This window comes from Heterocephalus glaber, unplaced genomic scaffold (genome assembly GCF_053883595.1).
Source record: "Heterocephalus glaber isolate CG9 unplaced genomic scaffold, H.glaber_assembly_v1.0 deba00001720, whole genome shotgun sequence".
NCBI lineage: Eukaryota > Metazoa > Chordata > Mammalia > Rodentia > Bathyergidae > Heterocephalus > Heterocephalus glaber.
Genome location: NW_028258433.1, coordinates 689976 through 709172, shown reverse-complemented (window position 1 = coordinate 709172; position 19197 = coordinate 689976). Strand labels below are relative to the sequence as shown.

Below are 19197 nucleotides of genomic sequence, written 5' to 3'. Positions count from 1 at the left end.
GACCATCAATACCTACTTCCAGAACCTATATGCCAATAAGATGGAAAACACAGAAGAAATGGACAGATTCCTAGATACATATGAATTACCAAAGTTGAACGAAGAAGACCTAAAAATTCTAAACAACCCAATATCAACCAATGAAATTAAAAACGTAATTAAAAACTTATCAACTAAGAAAAGCCCGGGCCCTAATGGCTTCACTGCTGAATTCTACAAGACATTTAGAGAGGAACTACTGCCACTACTGTTTAAACTCTTCAGTGAAATTGAAAGGGAAGCAATACTCCCAAATTCATTCCTGGAAGCAAGCATCACCTTGATCCCCAAAGCAGAGAAAGACCCAACCAAAAAGGAGAACTATAGGCCAATCTCACTAACGAATATAGATGCAAAAATTCTTAATAAGATACTGGCAAACAGAATGCAGAAGATCATCAAGAAGATCATACACCCTGATCAAGTGGGATTCATCCCAGGGATGCAGGGATGGTTCAACATAAGCAAATCAATCAATGTAATACATTATATCAATAGAGCCAAGGACAAAAACCATATGATTATCTCATAGACGCAGAAAAAGTATTTGACAAAATTCAACATGCATTTATGAAAAAAACCCTACAAAAAATTGCAATAGATGGTCTCTACCTCAAACTGATAAAAGCCATCTATGAAAAACCAACACCCAATATCATACTAAATGGTCAAAAACTGAAATCCTTCACACTAAAAGCAGGAAGAAGACAAGGATGTCCACTATCACCACTCTTGTTCAATATAGTTTTGGAAACATTAGTCACAGCAATTAGATAAGAGAAAGAAATAAAAGGAATAAATATAGGAAATGAAGAAGTCAAATTATCATTATTTGCAGATGACATGATATTCTATATAGAAGACCCCGAGAACTCCACCAAAAGTCTTCTAGACTTAATGACCAAATTCAGTAAAGTAGCTGGTTACAAGGTCAACACATAAAAATCAATAGCTTTCCTCTACACGAAAAACAGACTCACTGAGAAATGGGGCAAATAATTCCTTTTGGAATAGCATCCAAAAAACTGAAATACCTAGGAATCAACCTAATGAAAGAAATCAAAGATCTCTTCTCTGAAAACTATGGCACTCTGAAAAGAGAGATTGAAGATGATATTAGAAAATGGACAGACATCCCCTGCTCCTGGGTAGGAAGGATTAATATAATGAAAATGGCCATACTTCTAAAACTGCTATATAGATTTAATGCAATTCCAATTGAGATCCCAGCGGCATACTTCATGGACCTTGAGAAAACAATCCAAAAATTCATTTGGAACAAGAAGAGACCCAGAATAGCAAAAGCAATTCTAAGTAATAGAGACATGGCAGGGATATCACAATCCCCAACCTGCAACTATACTACAAAGTTACTGTGATAAAAACAGCATGGTACTGGCAAAGAAACAGACCTGAGGACCAGTGGAACAGATCAGAAGATGCCGAAACAATGCCAGACACACTCAGCCATCTCATCTTCGATAAAGGAGCCAAACACCCTCACTGGAGGAAAGATAGCCTCTTTAATAAATGGTCCTGGAAAAACTGGGTTTCAACTTGCCAAAGATTAAAACTAGACCTATATCTCTCGCCATGCACTAAATTGAAATCAAAATGGATTACAGATCTAAATATTAAAATAGAAACTCTGAACCAGCTGGAACAGAGGTTAGGTAGAACTCTTGAAGACATTGGTGTAGGAAAAGATTTTATGAACAAAACCTCAGTTGCCTATGAACTAGCACAATCAACAAGTGGGATCTCTTCTTATTAAAAGGCTTCTGCACAGCAAGAGAAACCACCAGCAGTGTGAAGAGACAACCCTCAAGGTGGGAAAAAATCTTCAACTGCTCTTCCTCAGACAAAGGTCTACTATCTCGAATCTATAAAGAACTTAAAAAGATCAGACCTCCCAAATTTAAAGACCCAATCCGAAAATGGGCATCTGAAATGAACAGACATTTCTCAGACAAAGAAGTAGAAATAGCAAATAAATACATGAAAAAATGTGCAACATCACTGGTCATTCGAGAGATGCAAATGAAAACAACACTGAGATTCCACCTCACTCCTGAAAGAATGGCTGCTATCATGAAATCAACCAATAACAAATGCTGGTGGGGCTGTGGGGAAAGAGGAACCCTGCTCCACTGATGGTGGAAGTGTAGACTGGTACAACCACTGTGGAAATCAGTACAGAGATACCTCAAAGAACTAGGACTGGAATTCCCATTTGACTCTGCTATTCCACTGCTGGGTATCTTCCCCAAAGAATTAAAAGAATCATACCACAGTGATATAGGTGCAGCACCAATGTTCATAGCAACACAGTTTGTGATAGCTAAAACTTGGAAACAGCCCAAATGCCCATCAACTGGAGACTGGATAAAGAAAATGTGGGTTTTTTATAAAATGGAGTACTACTCAGCCATAAAAATGAGAAATTAGAGACATTTATAGCTAAGTGGATGCACGTTGAGGCGATACTCTTAAGTGAAATAAATAGGACACACATGTATAAATACCTAATAGTTTCTCTGGTGTGAGAAACTGAAAGTGTAAATAAGGACTAAAATGTATAATAGGTCATGTGAAATAGGAAGAAAAGGGGCAAAGGGGAAGGAAGTGGGAGGGCTAAGGGAAAGGATAGAAGGGAATGGGATTAATATGAGAAAATGGAAAAATAGGAACAAAATCTTTGTAAATAGGGAGGAATGGAGTGGTTGAAGGGAGGGCTGGGCAAGGGTGAAAAATAAGAACGAAGAGAGATTATGTAAAGGTGCAAATTTCCAATGATGAATGTCATTATATTGTATACCTAAAATGTACCAATGATTAGAATGAATAATCGATAATGCAAAATGGGAAGAAAAGGTCCAAAGGGGTAGGGGTAGTGGGAGGGACAGGGGAAGGGAAAGAAGGGAAAGGAAAAATGATGAGAAATGGAAAAAATGCAAATAAAGTCTTTGTAAATAGGGAAGGGTGGAAGGGGTGAAGGGAGGGCTAGGAATGGGGATAAAAATAAGAACCAAGATGCATTATGTAAAGGTACAATTCCCAATGAGAAATGTAATTGTGTTGTATACCTACAATGTACCAATAAAAGAATTTAACAAAAAATAATAATAAAAAATAAATGGATTTCCTTAGATGTGGTCAATCTATTACGACCACGTAGTCCAAAATGCCCATTGCTCTAGACAACTCCTCCAGTCAGTAACACCCACTTTAGTATAAACATATCCATTAACATCTACAATTTGCATAGAGAGGATAGTTTGTTTTCACAATTCACTAAACAAACACCCAATTTATAGATCTTTTTGCAGTCCCATGTTCTTACCTCCTGTAAAAACTTCTCACTCATTTGACTAAAAGGATGCCCTGGGGGCTTGATCCCAGACACCATCAATCCAGAACTGAAGACCCTGGGCTTCTGCAAGTCCGGCTTGAATTTCTCATAGATGTTGGCAGATGACTTAAGGTCGCCACTTGCTACCCTGTCTTCCTGGGGTAGGGGCATGCTACATGTGGGCGGGGCATAGGGAAGGCCCACAGAAACCAATGAAGTATCCACTGGGCCCAGGGCCTGTGGATTCCTCCGGATGTAGGTGATGATCTTGGGCCTCACGTGCTTGGGCTTGGGCATAATGATGGGCTTTGTGTCTGTTCTGTCTTCCATTTTTTCAACCTGATGTTTCTCCATTCCTTCCTGTAAGGAAGTTGTGCCCTTGGAATGTGTGACAAAAGGCTTGGGGATCCCACTGGGGAAGATGTTCTTGTCAGGCACTTCTGGGGATGTGTTCAACAGCTGCATACTGTCAGTGGAGGGTGGGACCAGTGAGGGTGACCCTGTATCCACAATGAACACACCAGGGTCCTGAAAAATGCTACTGGGTGGTGTGGGCTGGTGGGTCATGTTCACAGTTATCTCTGGGTGGAGGGTAGCTGGGGTATTGAGAAAGGAATCTGCTCTAGATGGAGTAATATCAGTCTTGGCTGCATTTTCTCGAAGGTTCCTGGGTTCAGTCACAGGTGTTGTAGTATCCTTGCTTTCCCCCACTTCTGAGCTTCTGCTTTGAAGATCCAGGGACTCAGGGACCTCAGTTTTCCTGTCTCTCACAGAAGGATCTGATACGAACACCACAGCACCCTCTCTGTTCCCAATATCCAGCGTCCTTCTTTCCTCACTGACATCTGAGGGCTTGCTCTCAGGCAGGCCATTAGGAACAATGGCTACATGGCCGTTACCTGGCAAAAAGTCGCTGGATGTCATTTCATCCAATTTACTTCCTGTGCTTTGTGACATTTTGCAGGTTAGCTGATTACCAGCCACTTCCAGGGAAGCAGTGACCTGTTTGAGGGTGGTCTGGAGAGATTCCTCCACACCTTTGTTGACTCCTGTATCCTCACTGCCACCTCTGCCAACACCAAAATGATGGCAGATGCTGTCTGATGGACCACTAATGGCACTGGTGGCTTCTTGCTGTGCTTCCCCACATGGCTCCTTTCTCTCTAGGGGTGACATTCTCTCTTCCTTGTGACATCCCAGATCATCTGCCAGGTTTGACTTTAGCTCCTGCCCAGCCCTGAGTTGAACATATTTCAGTTCCAGCTTTGGCTCTCCCTTTCTCTGACCTAATTGTGCTTCAGTATAACTCAGGATTTCCTTTGACACCAAAGTTGAATTCAGAGCAGGCTCAGAATGGGCAGGATGTGACTTGTGCTCATTGCAAACATTCAGTGTATGTGCCCCCTCCATCTGGGCCTCTGAGGGGGTGGTCTTCCTGGCTTCTGAGGTAGATGGTTTAGGAGGATGCACACTCTTTCTCTCTGAGGTATTGTCAGCTGAAGGAAAAGCTGTCCCCAAAGAGTAGTCAGCCAGCGTCCTCTGCAGCTCCTCCCCATCCCTGGGCACAGGACCCCATGGCTCAAGGGCATTAGGCCTTGCAAGCTGCAGATGCTGTGGAGGCAAGCTCCCAGCCACAGCTGCAGAGCTGCTTGCACTTTCCAAAGAATGCCTTCTCAACTCTTCATTGTCAAGGGTCTTGGCCAATTTGTCCTTTGGAACATGCCGGGGAACTTCAACGTCTTTTTTAGCCAAAACCTCTGAACTGGCCTCACCCGTCATATTCATCCAACTTGACAGGGTTGGCCCCTGGGCACTCCAAGGAGTCTGTGAGATATCAGTGCCTCTCTCCATGGTACAATCTTCCTGTAGCCCCCTAGGGAAAGTAGGAGAAAGTTTTAAATCTTTCAAGCTTGTGGAGGCAGACTGAGACCCTCTCCTAAATCCCTGAAGTTGGTGAGGCTCCTTCTGGAAGTGGACATGGTGTTCCAGCCCACTTGAATTTGCATTTCCAATTTGATCAGTCAGGTCACATGTCTTAGACTCATCCTGAGAAGAGCTGACCTCCAACATGATCTGATTGGCATTTGTATCTCCCAGACTTAGAATGCTCTCATTATTATTTTTTGATCCATTTCTGTTGTCCTGCAACTGACTGAAACATGATTTCTTAGGAGCCACGGGGATGCTCATTGTCAATCCTTCAGTGGGGGAGTCTTACTTAATGGAAAGGGGCTTCCTTCAAGTTGCAATATAACTAACAAGAAATTCTCAAGCTGCTTGTCCTCCTCTGACAATGTCACATGGCAACACAGCTTTAATCATTTTCACAAGCATTGTCTTGATACACAGCAGAAGGATTTATCTGTTAGGTTGCTGCTGAATGAGAGCCAATTAATCCATGAGACCTAGAGAGAAACAGGAATACATTCATGTTAGATTGACAAATAGATGCTCAGGAGAAAAAGGCACAGTAAACATACAAAATGTGTTCCTCAATTCCATACTATTTCATCCACTCAATATTTTTTTTCAAAAACCTTTCATATAGGGGCTCCTGCTGGCCAAATATGGAAAAACTGAAACATGAAAATGATGGATGTTAGAAATGAATTATAAATGCAAGTTATCATCACTTTAAATTTTAGAAGTCCAAAAGTCCATAATGATCCTGATTTTAAAAGATGGAGAAGGCAAGGTTCATCTTCAGAGAAGAATATCCATTAATGTAGAAAAATTATAGAATTTGAAAAATCACTATATTGTAGTCACCAGAATAATAATTATCTTGGGCAAGAGACACCAATAGACAGTAGAAATATGGCATGAAAAAGCATTGTGGAATAGGATATTAACAGAATCTGAAAGTATCACCCCTCAAATTACTTTATTTCCAACAAAAGGAAAATATTATTTTTATAATGCAGAAATCTGGTAGACAGCATCTCAACTAAATGATCAAAGTTAACATAATGGAAACTGATATTGTGTGCCCCTGTGGCCAGGCAGTCCTCCATGGCTCACATCATTTACTTGGTAGTATTCTTGCCATAAATGATCAGCCTGAATTTAATCATGAGGAAACAATTAGACAAATTTAAACTGAGGGATGTTCTATAAAATCACTGGCCTAATTTGCTCCCAGAATGCCAATGGACGCTGGATTAAAAAAAAAACAGCAAAAGACATTATTGGGATAATAAAGATACGATATGGACTGCATATCAGGTAAGGGTATGTTACCAATGTTACTCTCTTGTATGTGTATAGTACTACAATATATCAGGTTATCTTTGATCTTGGAAAACACATGCTTTAGAATTTACAATAGCCTAACATGATTTCTATACTCTGATCTTAAGTGATTTAGCAAAGAAAACTCTCTGTGTGTGGGTACATGATGGGTGGGGGAGACAGAGACAGAAAGACAAAGAAGAGAGGGAGAATAGAGAATAAAACTGGCAAAATGCTAACCAATTAAAAAGCTGGATACCTGACCTTATTATTAGGGTAATTTTTCTATAGGCTTGAAATTTTTCAAAATAGAACAATGGGGGAAGCACTTTCTTCTGATCTTCACAATCTCCGTGGTGCAGCTCCTGCACACCTCTTCAGCCCCAACTCCACCCCTCACCTTCTGCCCTCTCTCCTCACATGACCATACACCTAACTCCCTACTTCAGGGCCTTTCCACATACTCATCTATCCACATGGCATGTGGAATCCTCCCCAACTTTCCCCAAACACCTTTGCTGCATTCTTCCGTTTGTAGTACAATTTTCACTTCCTCCAGGGAAGACTCCCTGAGCCACTAGAATACATTCTGTCTGAATGTCATTATATCCTATTTTTTATTTTATAGAATTTTAAAAGGCTCAGATGTATTAGACACAAAAAATTACTATCATCCAACATCTGTCTTGCATATTAGGCACTTGATATATGTCTGTAGCACGAATGAATATTTAAATGACTGAATGGTGAGGAAGATCAATGTTATATATGGCTTCATAGACCTTAAAATCTAACAGCATACAGATTTACTTTTCTGTTAAAGTAAATATATAGTTACCGCTAAACTGTTAAATCCAAGGTCAGTGTTGTTTTATCCACTACCATGAATGTATTGTACTAGGTACTGGAATTGGGAGAGTTTAACAGTGACAAGGATCTTCCCCACCCTCAGATACCCCAATGTGGAGTCAAATTAACATCCTTCCACACTTTCTTTCTAATTTATTAAAAGTGCACACACACACACACCCCTGAGAGTACTGTTACAGTTTGAACAGGTGTCCCCCAAAGGTGTGTGTCCAACGTTTGGTCCCCAAGTGGGACTACTGAAAAGTGGTGGAAACTTTAGGAGGTGGGGTCTAGATGGAGGAAGTAGGTCACTGGGAGGGGACTTTGAAGGGTATATTTGTCGCTGGCCTTTTTCTCCCTTTGTTTCTGCTTCTCAGCCACCAAGAGGTGAGCAGCTTTTCTCTGTTAAAAAAAAAAAAGTTATTTCCATCAGATATTCTGTCACAATGATGGAAAGCTAACTAAGTTTGTTGTTATGTTTCAACTGAAATAGATTCTGTGGCAATATCACATTTTTTCTTCATTATTGTTTAATGTCATTTTATATATTAAAATATATATATATGCATTATATATGTTATAAAGCAAAATACTGTAATAGTCTCCCCTCTTCAATGGTTTTGCTTTCTGTGGCTTCTGCTACCAGAGGTCAACTGTGGTCTAAAAACATTAAATAGAAAATTCCAGAAATAAATAATTTATAAATTTTAAGTCATGTGCCATTCTGAATAATGTGATGAAATCATGTGCCAATGCATTCCATTCTGTTGGGAACATGAATCATCCACACTGTAGACACTGTCCTCCCTTTAGTCACTAGCAGCTGTCTAGGTTATAAAATCAACTCTCGCAGTATGACACTGCTTGTGTTCTAGCAACTCTTATGTAGTCCCCAGTGCTTTACCACAGGGTCTACATCATTCACCTTATTTCATTTCATTGCGTGGGCACTGGATCTTCTCAAATCACCACAAGAAAGATGAGTACAGTACAATACCTAAATTTTATTACAGTATTTTGTTATAATCATTCCAAATGATTAGTAGTCATTGTTAATCTGCTCCTGTACCTAATTTATAAGATAAACTTTATAATAGGTAAGTATATATAGAAAACAACAGACCTAGCATTTGGTACTATCCACAGTTCCAGGCCTCTATTGGGATCTTGGAATACATTCTTCATGAATAAAGGCAGACATCTGTATAATGAAACACCCAAGGACCCAGCCCAAGCATCTTACAGATACTCCAGAGCCCTTCTCCTTCTCGGCCTCCTCCTATTCCAACAAGTAGGTATTTTTAAATACCTGAATGAGATCTTTTCCAATAAGCTGGAAGGGAGGTCAGGCTTTTGAAAAACTTATTTGTCCCTTCTCCCCTTCACTCTAAGACACACTGACACCCTGGTCTAGATCTTCACATTCCCTTTGCCATATCCTTGCGATTATGGGGAAAATACACACTTGTACACAAACGAATGGGCTTTCCTCCCTCCCACTGCTTTTCTGTTCTTTTCACATCTCACTTGTGGTCCACATCCTCTGAACTTCACATTCTTTCCCTCCTTCTGTCTTCTTTCAAACCTGCCTTCAGTAAATCAGTAGCACCCCAAGTGCAGCATGACCTTAACACAGTCCTCAATAAAGAGGTTGATCCCTGGTCCCAGCCTCAGCTTCCTGACACAGAGGAAAATCACTACACTCCTACTTGTCTCTTCATTCAATTTTGGACATGCCTCCCTTAAAAATACTGTACACACATTCTCTGGGCACAAATAGCAAGCAGCCAAATCAATAAGACAGTCATTTAAAAGAATTTTGTGTCCCAGAAAGTCAAAGAGAGCCAGAAATTCCACAAATATGTGCCATCCACAGAATGGTAAACATAAATCCAAAAGCTTTCTTTAGTTTGAACTGTCAAGGCTGGGAGAAAGAAAGAAATTCTGCTCAGCAGAAATAAACAAAATCAGAGCATCACAAACCACAAGGCAAAACATAATTGCTAGAAAATAACAAACTGGTATTTACTGTCTTGCTAGAGGAAGTTGCATTTTAATTTTTAAAGGATTTCATCATAAGCCTTCTTTAACTCCATCAGTAAATAGTACCTGTGCTTATTGGTAAGGGCATGGAAAACTAGAACCTTCTAGGTTTTGGGTATAATTGTCTATACCTAGATACATTATAATTTTAAAATCATAACTGTACAATTTGCTATGGCTTGTCCCCTCTGAAATCCATGTTGGAATTTAATCCCCATTTTGAAGTATTAAGAGGGTAGAAATTTAAGCCACTATGGGTAAGATTAGAATTAGATAAGGTCAGCAAAGTGAGGCCCCATGATGGAATCCTGGTGGCTTTTCAGGAAAAGGGAGGAGGGTGAGCAGGACATACACATGCACACACCCTATCGTTCACTATGTGATGCCCTGAGCCACATTAGGACTCTGCCAGCAAGAAGACAACACTAGTTGCAGCTCCTCAACCACGAGCCAGACCTGTAAGCAAAAATAAATGTCCTGTCTTTATAATTTACCTACTCTGTGGTATGGCATATCACCAACAAACTGGACTAATACACAACTTAAATTTAATATTTAATTTAAGCAATGTGGTATTTGTAACAGCCTCCACAGATGAACCTCCACATTCTCTTGCTTTTTTTCTTTTTTCTTTCATTTCCACATAAGAGGCAAAAGCATTGAAAAGGTAACATTCCTGAAGCCACACAGCTAAGTGAGAGAAAGGACAGAGACAGAAACAGGGAGATGTGAAAAAGAACAGCTTCCAGTGAATGAAATCCTACAGATCACATTGAAAAAAAGAAAAAGAAAAAGCATCATTTTAAGAATGGGAACAGAGTAGCCTATATGCCCATCAAAAGATGAATGGGTAAAGAAAATACGGTGTCTATACACAACAGAGTATATTCCTAAGTATCCACAGGGCATTGGTTCCAGGATCCTTCATGAAGACCAAAATCTGAAGATGCTTAAGTCTTTTATTTAAAATTACATAACACTCACATAAAACTTACAAATCCTCCTATATACTTTATATCATTTCGTGATGATTATAATAATCAATACAATATAAATCCTATGCAAATAGTTGGTGCATTCTTTAGAGAATAACAACAAGAAAAAGTCTGTACATGGTCAGTACAGACACGATTTTTAAATATATTCAATCTGTGGTTGGCTGAATCCACAGATAAGGAACCCATGGAGATGGAGAACTGACTGCACATCTTATAGTTAAATGGGTTTTTTTGTTGTTGTTGCAGCTACGAGTGCCTTGTTAATATGTGTATCTTATTTCTTTTATGAAACTATAAGTGATCTAGATTAACAGCTCAGATGGCTCTGTTTCCTGTGTGGTTTTGGGGATAGTATTTTGCACACAGTAGGCACTTTGGATGAAGTAATCTCATCCCAGTTTGAGCTCAAAGAGGTAAATGTTCACACTGTTTTCAAAATAGCAGGGTATTTTTCCCCAGTCTGTTCAGGCTGAGATTGCAAAGTCACATTACTGAACTGAGTAACTGGTGACCTCCTCCCCAGAGATACAGCAAAATACCCAGGAGATAGTTTACAAAAAAATACATTCTAATCATGTATATTTGTCATAATAATTTATTTAGAAAGTATAGATTTTTATATTACTAAAAGAGGCACAGGTTTTCAAAGACTGAGAAATATTGTTTTATAGCATTCCTACCTGCTAGGTCTGTTGTGTAATGTTGTATCAGTTGTGAATTCTCATGCACATACAAATGTTCAAATGCTGTGCCTCTGAGTGTAAATATAATTCTATTTGATATAACATCTGATATAAACTTATGTGTCAAAGAAGCTCCAATTGCAGCTCTTGCCACACAATAATTAATACTTCCGAAGAACTGAGGATTCAGGAAACTGTATAGGCTATGAACCTGAAATTCAGTGGTAAGTATAATAATGCAAAAAGTCAAAATCTTGGTTTTTAAATTTTACTTGACATCTCTATGAAATATATATTTAGTCTATAATGTTCTACCACATTGAATGGGATAAATTTATATGTATTCACATGTGATATTTACATATAATTAATTTATTAATCTGCTTTAGAAAGTTTCATGGCAATAATTACATTTTCTGCAATTGTAATTACTTAGGAATATTCAGGTTCTTGGTCTTGTTCCATATTTTTTGAGACAATGTTTTGCTGCTCTATAATCCAGGCTGGCCTTGAACGAACAATCCTCCTGCCTCAGCCTATTGAATGCTGAGGTTATAGGTGTACACCACCATATCCAATGCTATTTAATAATATTTTAGAGGTTAAGTATCCTTTATCCAAAATTCTTAAGACTAGAAGTATTGAGTTGCGCGGAGTATGCTGAATCAGCCCACTGCAGACAGGCAACTCCGCGCATGGCCTACCGAGGTCCGGAGTCGCACAAAAGATGCCGAATCAGCCCGTGCCCTGGCAACAATCCACTGGACCCCTGCTCCTTTGTACAGCCACCTGGTTCGACACTACAAAGACGCAGAGGACACCGGACCACCTGACCATGGTACTGAGTCCTGCTGCTCCTGGCCCAGGGGTTGGGGCTTCTGAGCACCATCCCACAGCTCCTGGTCTGGAGGAAGAGGCTTCCCGGCCACCATCCCTCCCACCACTCCCGGCCCAGAGGTAGGGGATTCTGAGCCACCACCACACAGGTCCTGATCCAGAGTAAAGAGCTTCCCGGCCATCATCCCTCCCACTGCTCCCAGCCCACAGGAAAGGGATTTTGGGCGACCATCCCTGCCGCTGCCCCTGGCCCCTGTCCCACCTCTCCCAGCTCAGAGGACGTAATCCGTGCAGGTACCAACAGCACCCCCCCCAGTCAAAATGAGAAAACACGTAAATAAGTCTCAAAACCAGACTCCCAGATCACCTACAGCAACCCCAAAGGGAAATGAGATGGAACACTCTGATACTCAACCACCTGGATCCACTGAACTGGCAACAAAAAGGGATCTGGAAAAAATGAAATAAGAAATAATTTCTCAGATAACAGGAGAAATTGTGCCCCCAGTGCAAGACATGATTAATAAATCTGGAGAGGAGCTGAGGAACATGATGGAATGCCAACATAGGAAACAAATGGAATCCATAAAACAGATACAAATAGTTTTTGAGGACATGAAAAACTCCACTGAAAGTCTACACAGCAGAATGAGCCAATGTGAGGACAGAATTTCAGATATAGAAGATAAGATTGCAATTAGTAACCAGGAAAAGAAAAATGGCTTCAAAATTATAAGGGAACATGAGAAATCAATCCAGCAGCTGCTAGATGATGCAAAGAAGAATAACATAAGACTGATTGGAGTCAATGAAGGAACAGGAGAGAGTGCAGATGACATAAAAGATCTCTTCACAGTAATAATGGCAGAAAACTTCCCAAGCAGGGGAAAAGAGCTTGACAAACAGAGAAGTGAGGCATATAGGACTCCAAATAGCCTTGATCAAAAAAAATTACACATAGGCATATAATTGTTAAGATTCCAGAAACTCAACAGAAGAACAAAGTTTTACAAGCAGTTAGAGAAAAGAAACAAATCACATACAAAGGAAAGCCCATTAGAATCACAGCAGACTTCTCAACACAAACCATCAAGGCAAGAAGAGCTTGGAGTGACATATTCCAAGCCGTAAAACAGCCTCCAACCCAGACTGATGTACCCCGCAAAACTATCTTCCAAAACTGATGGAGAAATATGATACTTTCAGGACAAAGAGCACCTTAGGATCTTCGTGAATACCAAACCAGCACTCCAAAGAATTTTACACAATATCCTAGGAACAGACATTGAGGATCACAACCCCAGGGAGCAAAGCAGAATGAATCCATTTGGCATGACAAGAAATTAAATGCAAAGGGGGAGAAACCAACAAAAAGAAAAACTCATGGCAATGACATGTCAATATGTTTCAATTATAACCATCAATGTTAATGGTCTCAATTCTTCAGTCAAAAGAAATAGACTGGCAGAAAGGGTCAAGAAGCAAAATCCAACAATATGCTGCATACAAGAAACACAATTCAAAAGGAAACTCATAGACTGAAATTAAAAGGTGGAAAACAATACTCCATGCGACAGGAACCCGAAACAAAGCAGGAGTAGCTATGTTCTTTGCAGATCAAGTAGATTTCAAACCAGCACTGATGAAGAGAGACAAAGAAGAACACTACATCCTTGTAAAGGGAACAATCCAAGAGGAAGAGATGACAATCATAAATATCTATGCACCATACACTAGGGCCCCCAAGTATATAAAACAAATACTAACAGACATGAAAAGTCATGTATGCACTAATACAATTGTAGTGGGGGACCTCAACACCCCACTGTCACAAATAGATCAACTAGAATAAAAATGAGTAATGAAATACTGGAACTCAATCAAACTCTTGAACAAATGAACTTAACAGATGTTTACAGAGTCTTCCACCCCACAAAATCAGAATACACTTTCTATTCAGCTATACACTGGTCATTCTCCAAAATAGACCACATACTCACACACAGAACATGTTTAAGTCCAAAGGAATTGAAGCTATCCCCTGTATATTATCAGACCATATTGCAATGAAATTGGAGACCATAACCAAAGAAACTCGAAAAATTTCATAAAGATGTGGAAACTGAACAACACATTTCTGAATAACCAATGGGTCACAGAGGAAATTAAAGAAGAAATCAGACAGTTCCTTCAATTAAATGACAATGACAATACAACATACTGGAATCTATGGGACACAATGAAAGCAGTATTATGAGGGAAATTCATAGCAGAATACGCATATTAGGAAAACAAAACGAGCCCAATTAAACAACCTGATGCTGAAACTCAAGCTTCTAGAAAAAGAAGAGCAGGACAACCCCAGAGCTCACACAAGGGAGGAAATTATAAAGATCAGAGGAGAAACCAATCCAATGGAGACTAAGAGAATGATACAAGAAAATCAATGAAGCCAAGAGTTGGTTCTGCAAAAGAATCAACAAAAATGACAAACCCTTAGCCAACCTTGTCAGAAAAAGGAAAGAAAAGGCCCAAATCCATGCAATTAGGAATGAAAAGGGTGAAATTACAACAGACCCAGCAGAAAACCAGAGGATCATCAATACCTACTTCCAGAACCTATACGCCAATAAGATGGACAACACACAAGAAATGGACAGATTCCTAGATACATATGAATTACCAAAGCTGAACGAAGAAGACCTAAAAATTCTGAACAACCCAATACCAACCAATGAAATTGAAAATGTAATTAAAAACTTATCAACTAAGAAAAGCCCAGGACCTGATGGCTTCACTGCTCAATTCTACAAGACATTTAGAGAGGAACTGCTGCCACTACTGTTTAAACTCTTCAGTGAAATTGAAAGGGAAGCAATACTCCCAAATTCATTCCTGGAAGCAAGCATCACCTTGATCCCCAAAGCAGAGAAAGACCCAACCGAAAAGGAGAACTATAGGCCAATCTCACTAATGAACATAGATGCAAAAATCCTTAATAAGATAATGGCAAACAGAGTGCAGAAGATCATCAAGAAGATCATACACCCTGATCAAGTGGGATTCATCCCAGGGATGCAGGGATGGTTCAATATACAAAAATCAATCAATGTAATACACTATATCAATAGAGAGAAGGACAAAAACCATATCATTATCTCTATAGATGCAGAAAAAGTATTTGACAAAATTCAACATGCATTTATGAAAAAAACTCTACAAAAAATTGGAATAGATGGTCTCTACCTCAATCTGATAAAAGCCAACTATGAAAAACCAACAGCCTATATCATACTAAATGGTCAATAACTGAAATCCTTCACACTAAAATCAGGAACAAGATAAGGATGTCCACTATCACCACTCTTGTTCAATATAGTTCTGGAAACATTAGCTATTGAATTAGACAAGAGAAAGAAATAAAAGGAATAAAGATAGGTAATGAAGAAGTCAAATTGTCATTATTTGCAGATGACATGATACTCTATATAGAAGACACCAAGAACTCCACCAAAAGTCTTCTAGATTTAATAACCAAATTCAGTCAAGTAGCTGGTCACAAGGTCAACACACAAAAATCAATAGCTTTCCTCTACACGAATGACAGACTCACTGAGAGAGAAATAGGGCAAATAATTCCTTTTGGAATAGCATCCAAAAAACTGAAATACCTAGGAATCAACCTAATGAAAGAAATCAAAGACCTCTTCTCTGAAAACTATGGCACTCTGAAAAGAGAGATTGAAGATGATATCAGAAAATGGACAGACATCCCCTGCTCCTGGCTGGGAAGGATTAATATAATGAAAATGGCCATACTTCTAAAACTGCTATATAGATTTAATGCAATTCCAATTGAGATCCCAGCGGCATACTTCATGGACCTTGAGAAAACAATCCAAAAATTCATTTGGAACCAGAAGAGACACAGAATAGCAAAAGCTACTCTAGGTAACAGAGACATGGCAGGGGGTATCACAATCCCCAACCTACAACTATACTACAAAGCTACTGTGATAAAAAAAAGCACAGTACTGGCAAAGAAACAGACCTGAGGACCAGTGGAACAGATTAGAAGATGCAGAAACAATGCCAGACACACTCAGCCATCTCATCTTTGATAAAGGAGCCAAACACCCTCACTGGAGAAAGGTAGCCTCTTTAATAAATGGTGCTGGAAAAATTGGGCTTCAACTTGCCAAAGATTAAAACTAGACCTATATCTCTCAAGATGCACTAAACCAAAATCAAAATGGATTAAAGATCTAAATATTAAAATAGAAACTCTGAACCAGTTGGAACAGAGGTTGGGTAGAACCCTTGGAGACATCGGTGCAGGAAAAGATTTTATGAACAAAACCTCAGTTGCCCATGAAATAGCACAAACAATCAACAAGTGGGATCTCTTCTTATTAAAAAGCTTCTGCACAGCAAGAGAAACCACCAGCAGTGTGAAGAGACAACCCACAATGTGGGAAAAAATCTTCACCTGCTCTTCCTCAGACAAAGGTCTACTATCTTGAATCTATAAAGAACTTAAAAAGATCAGACCTCCCAAATTTAAAGACCCAATCCAAAAATGGGCATCTGAAATGAACAGACATTTCTCAGACAAAGAAGTAGAAATAGCAAATAAATACATGAAAAAATGTTCAACATCACTGGTCATTCGAGAGATGCAAATGAAAACAATGCTGAGTTTCCACCTCACTCCAGAAAGAATGGCTGCTATCATGAAATCAACCAATAACAAATGCTGGAGGGGCTGTGGGGAAAGAGGAACCCTGCTCCACTGATGGTAGGAGTGTAGACTGGCGCAACCACTGTAGAAATCAGTATGGAGATACCTCAAAGAACTAGGACTGGAAGTCCCATTTGACTCCGCTATTCCACTGATGGGGATCTTCCCCAAAGAATTAAAAGAATCATACCAAAGTGATATATGTGCATCCATGTTCATACCAGCAGAGTTTGTAACAGCTAAAACTTGGAAACAGCCCAAATGCCCATCAACTGGAGACTGGATAAAGAAAATGTGGTTTTTTTAAATAAAATGGAGTACTACTCAGCCATCAAAAATGAGAAATTAGAGACATTTATAGCTAAGTGGATGCACGTTGAGGCGATACTCTTAAGTGAAATAAATAGGACACACATGTATAAATATTGAATAGTTTCTCTGGTGTGAGAAAGTGAAAGTGTAAATATGGACTAAATGTATAATAGGTAATGTGAAATAGGAAGAAAAGAGGCAAAGGGGAAAGAAGTGGGAGGGCTAGGCGAAAGGATAGAAGGGAATGGGATTAATATGAGAAAATGGAAAAATAGGAACAAAATCTTTGTAAATAGGAATGGATGGGTTGAACGGAGGGCTGGGCAAAGGTGAAAGGTAAGAACCAAGAGAGATTATGTAAAGGTGCAAATTTCCAATGATGAATGTCATTATATTGTATACCTAAAGTGTACCAATGATTAGAATGAATAATTGATAATGTAAAATAGGAAGAAAAGGTCCAAAGGGGTAGGTGTAGTGGGAGAGGCAGGGGAAAGGAAAGAAGGGAAAGGAAAAATGATGAGAAAAGGAAAAAATGGAAATAAAGTCATTGTAAATAGGGAAGGGTAGAGGGGGTGAAGGGAGGTCTAAGAATGGGGAAAAAATAAGAACCAAGATGCATTATTTAAAGGTACAATTCCCAATGAGAAATGTAATTATGTTGTATACCTAAAATGTATCAATAAAGTGAACCAAAAGAAAAAAAAAATGACGAAGTATTGCAGATTTTTTACTTTTTCAGATTTTAGGATATTTGTGTGTGTGTGTGTGTGTGTGTGTGTGTGTGTGTGTGTGTGTGTGCATGTGTATCATATTTTGGGGATGGGACCCAAGTGTAAACATAAAATTTTCTACAATATTTTTAATACAGCTGCATCCTGAATATATCCTATCACATTAGTTCAGGTCTGGGATTTTCTACTTCTGGCATTCCATTAGCACTCATGCTTTCAGGTATTGGGATATTCTGGATTTCAGTATTTCAAATCAGAGATGCTCAACCTATATACATCAGGAACAATTATAGCTAATCTAAAATTTCACCAAATGAAATTTACAAGTTCACTTCCACATTATGGTTAAAAATCAAATTATTGAGAAGCTCAGCCATTCCCAGCACCCAGAAGGAAGCTCCCTGCCTCCATCCCAGGCTCCTAGAGCAGAGAAGCTCAGCCAGTCCCAGCACCCAGAAGGAAGCTCCCCGCCTCCATCCCAGGCTCCTAGGGCAGAGAAGCTCAGCTGGTCCCAGCACCAGGAAGTAGGCTCCCGGCCTCCATCCCAGGCTCCTAGGGCAGAGAAGCTCAGCCGGTCCCAGCACCCAGAAGGAAGATCCCCCGCTGCTATCCCAAGCTCCTAGGGCAGAGAAGGTGGGCTGCGTGGGCGCCAGAAGCACCCCCTCCCGTGGAAATGAGAAGACACATATACAAGTCTCAAAAACAGACTTCTGGATCACCTACAGAAACCCCTAAGGGAAATGAGATGGAACAATCTGACACTCAACCACCTGGACTCTGAACTGGCAACAAAAGAGGATCTGGGAAAAATGAAATCAGAAATAATTACTCAGATAATAGCAAAGATTTTGCTCATGGTGCAACACATGATTAATAAATCTAGAGAGGACACAGATAAAAAAAGAGAGGATCTGAGGAACATGATGGAATCCCAACACAGGAAACAAATGGAATCCATAAAACAGATACAAACAGATTTACAAGAGATTAAAAACTCCATCAAAAGTCTGCACAGCAGAATGAACCAATGTGAGGACAGAATTTCACATATAGAAGATAAGATTGCAATTAGTGAGGAGGAAAAGAAAAATTGCTTTAAAATTGTAAGGGACCATGAGAAATCAATCCAGCAGCTGCTAGATAATGCAAAAAAGAATAACATAAGACTGATCGGAGTCAATGAAGAAAGAGGAGAGAGTGCAGATGACATAAAAATACTCTTCACAGAAGTGATGGCAGAAAACTTCCCGAGGAGGGGTAAAGAACTTGACATACAGATAAGTGAGGCATATAGGACTCCAGCTAGCCTTAATCAAAAAATATCTACACATAGGCCTAAAATAGTTAGGATTCCAGAAATCCAACAGAAGAACAAAAT

At 39.5% G+C, this 19197-nt stretch overlaps 1 protein-coding gene across 8 annotated transcripts in view; it reads right to left on the bottom strand.

The window, feature by feature from the left end:
- The window catches only part of Mtus2 (microtubule associated scaffold protein 2), a 716842-nt gene that overhangs the window by 456251 nt on the left and 241394 nt on the right, over positions 1-19197 (bottom strand). For all 8 annotated transcript variants that reach the window (XM_087199504.1, XM_087199503.1, XM_087199498.1 and 5 more), the window contains one exon: positions 3383-5796. In XM_087199504.1, coding sequence (XP_087055630.1) covers positions 3383-5581 — 2199 coding nt within the window. In that variant the 5' untranslated portion in view covers positions 5582-5796. The remainder of the gene's footprint in view (positions 1-3382; positions 5797-19197) is intronic.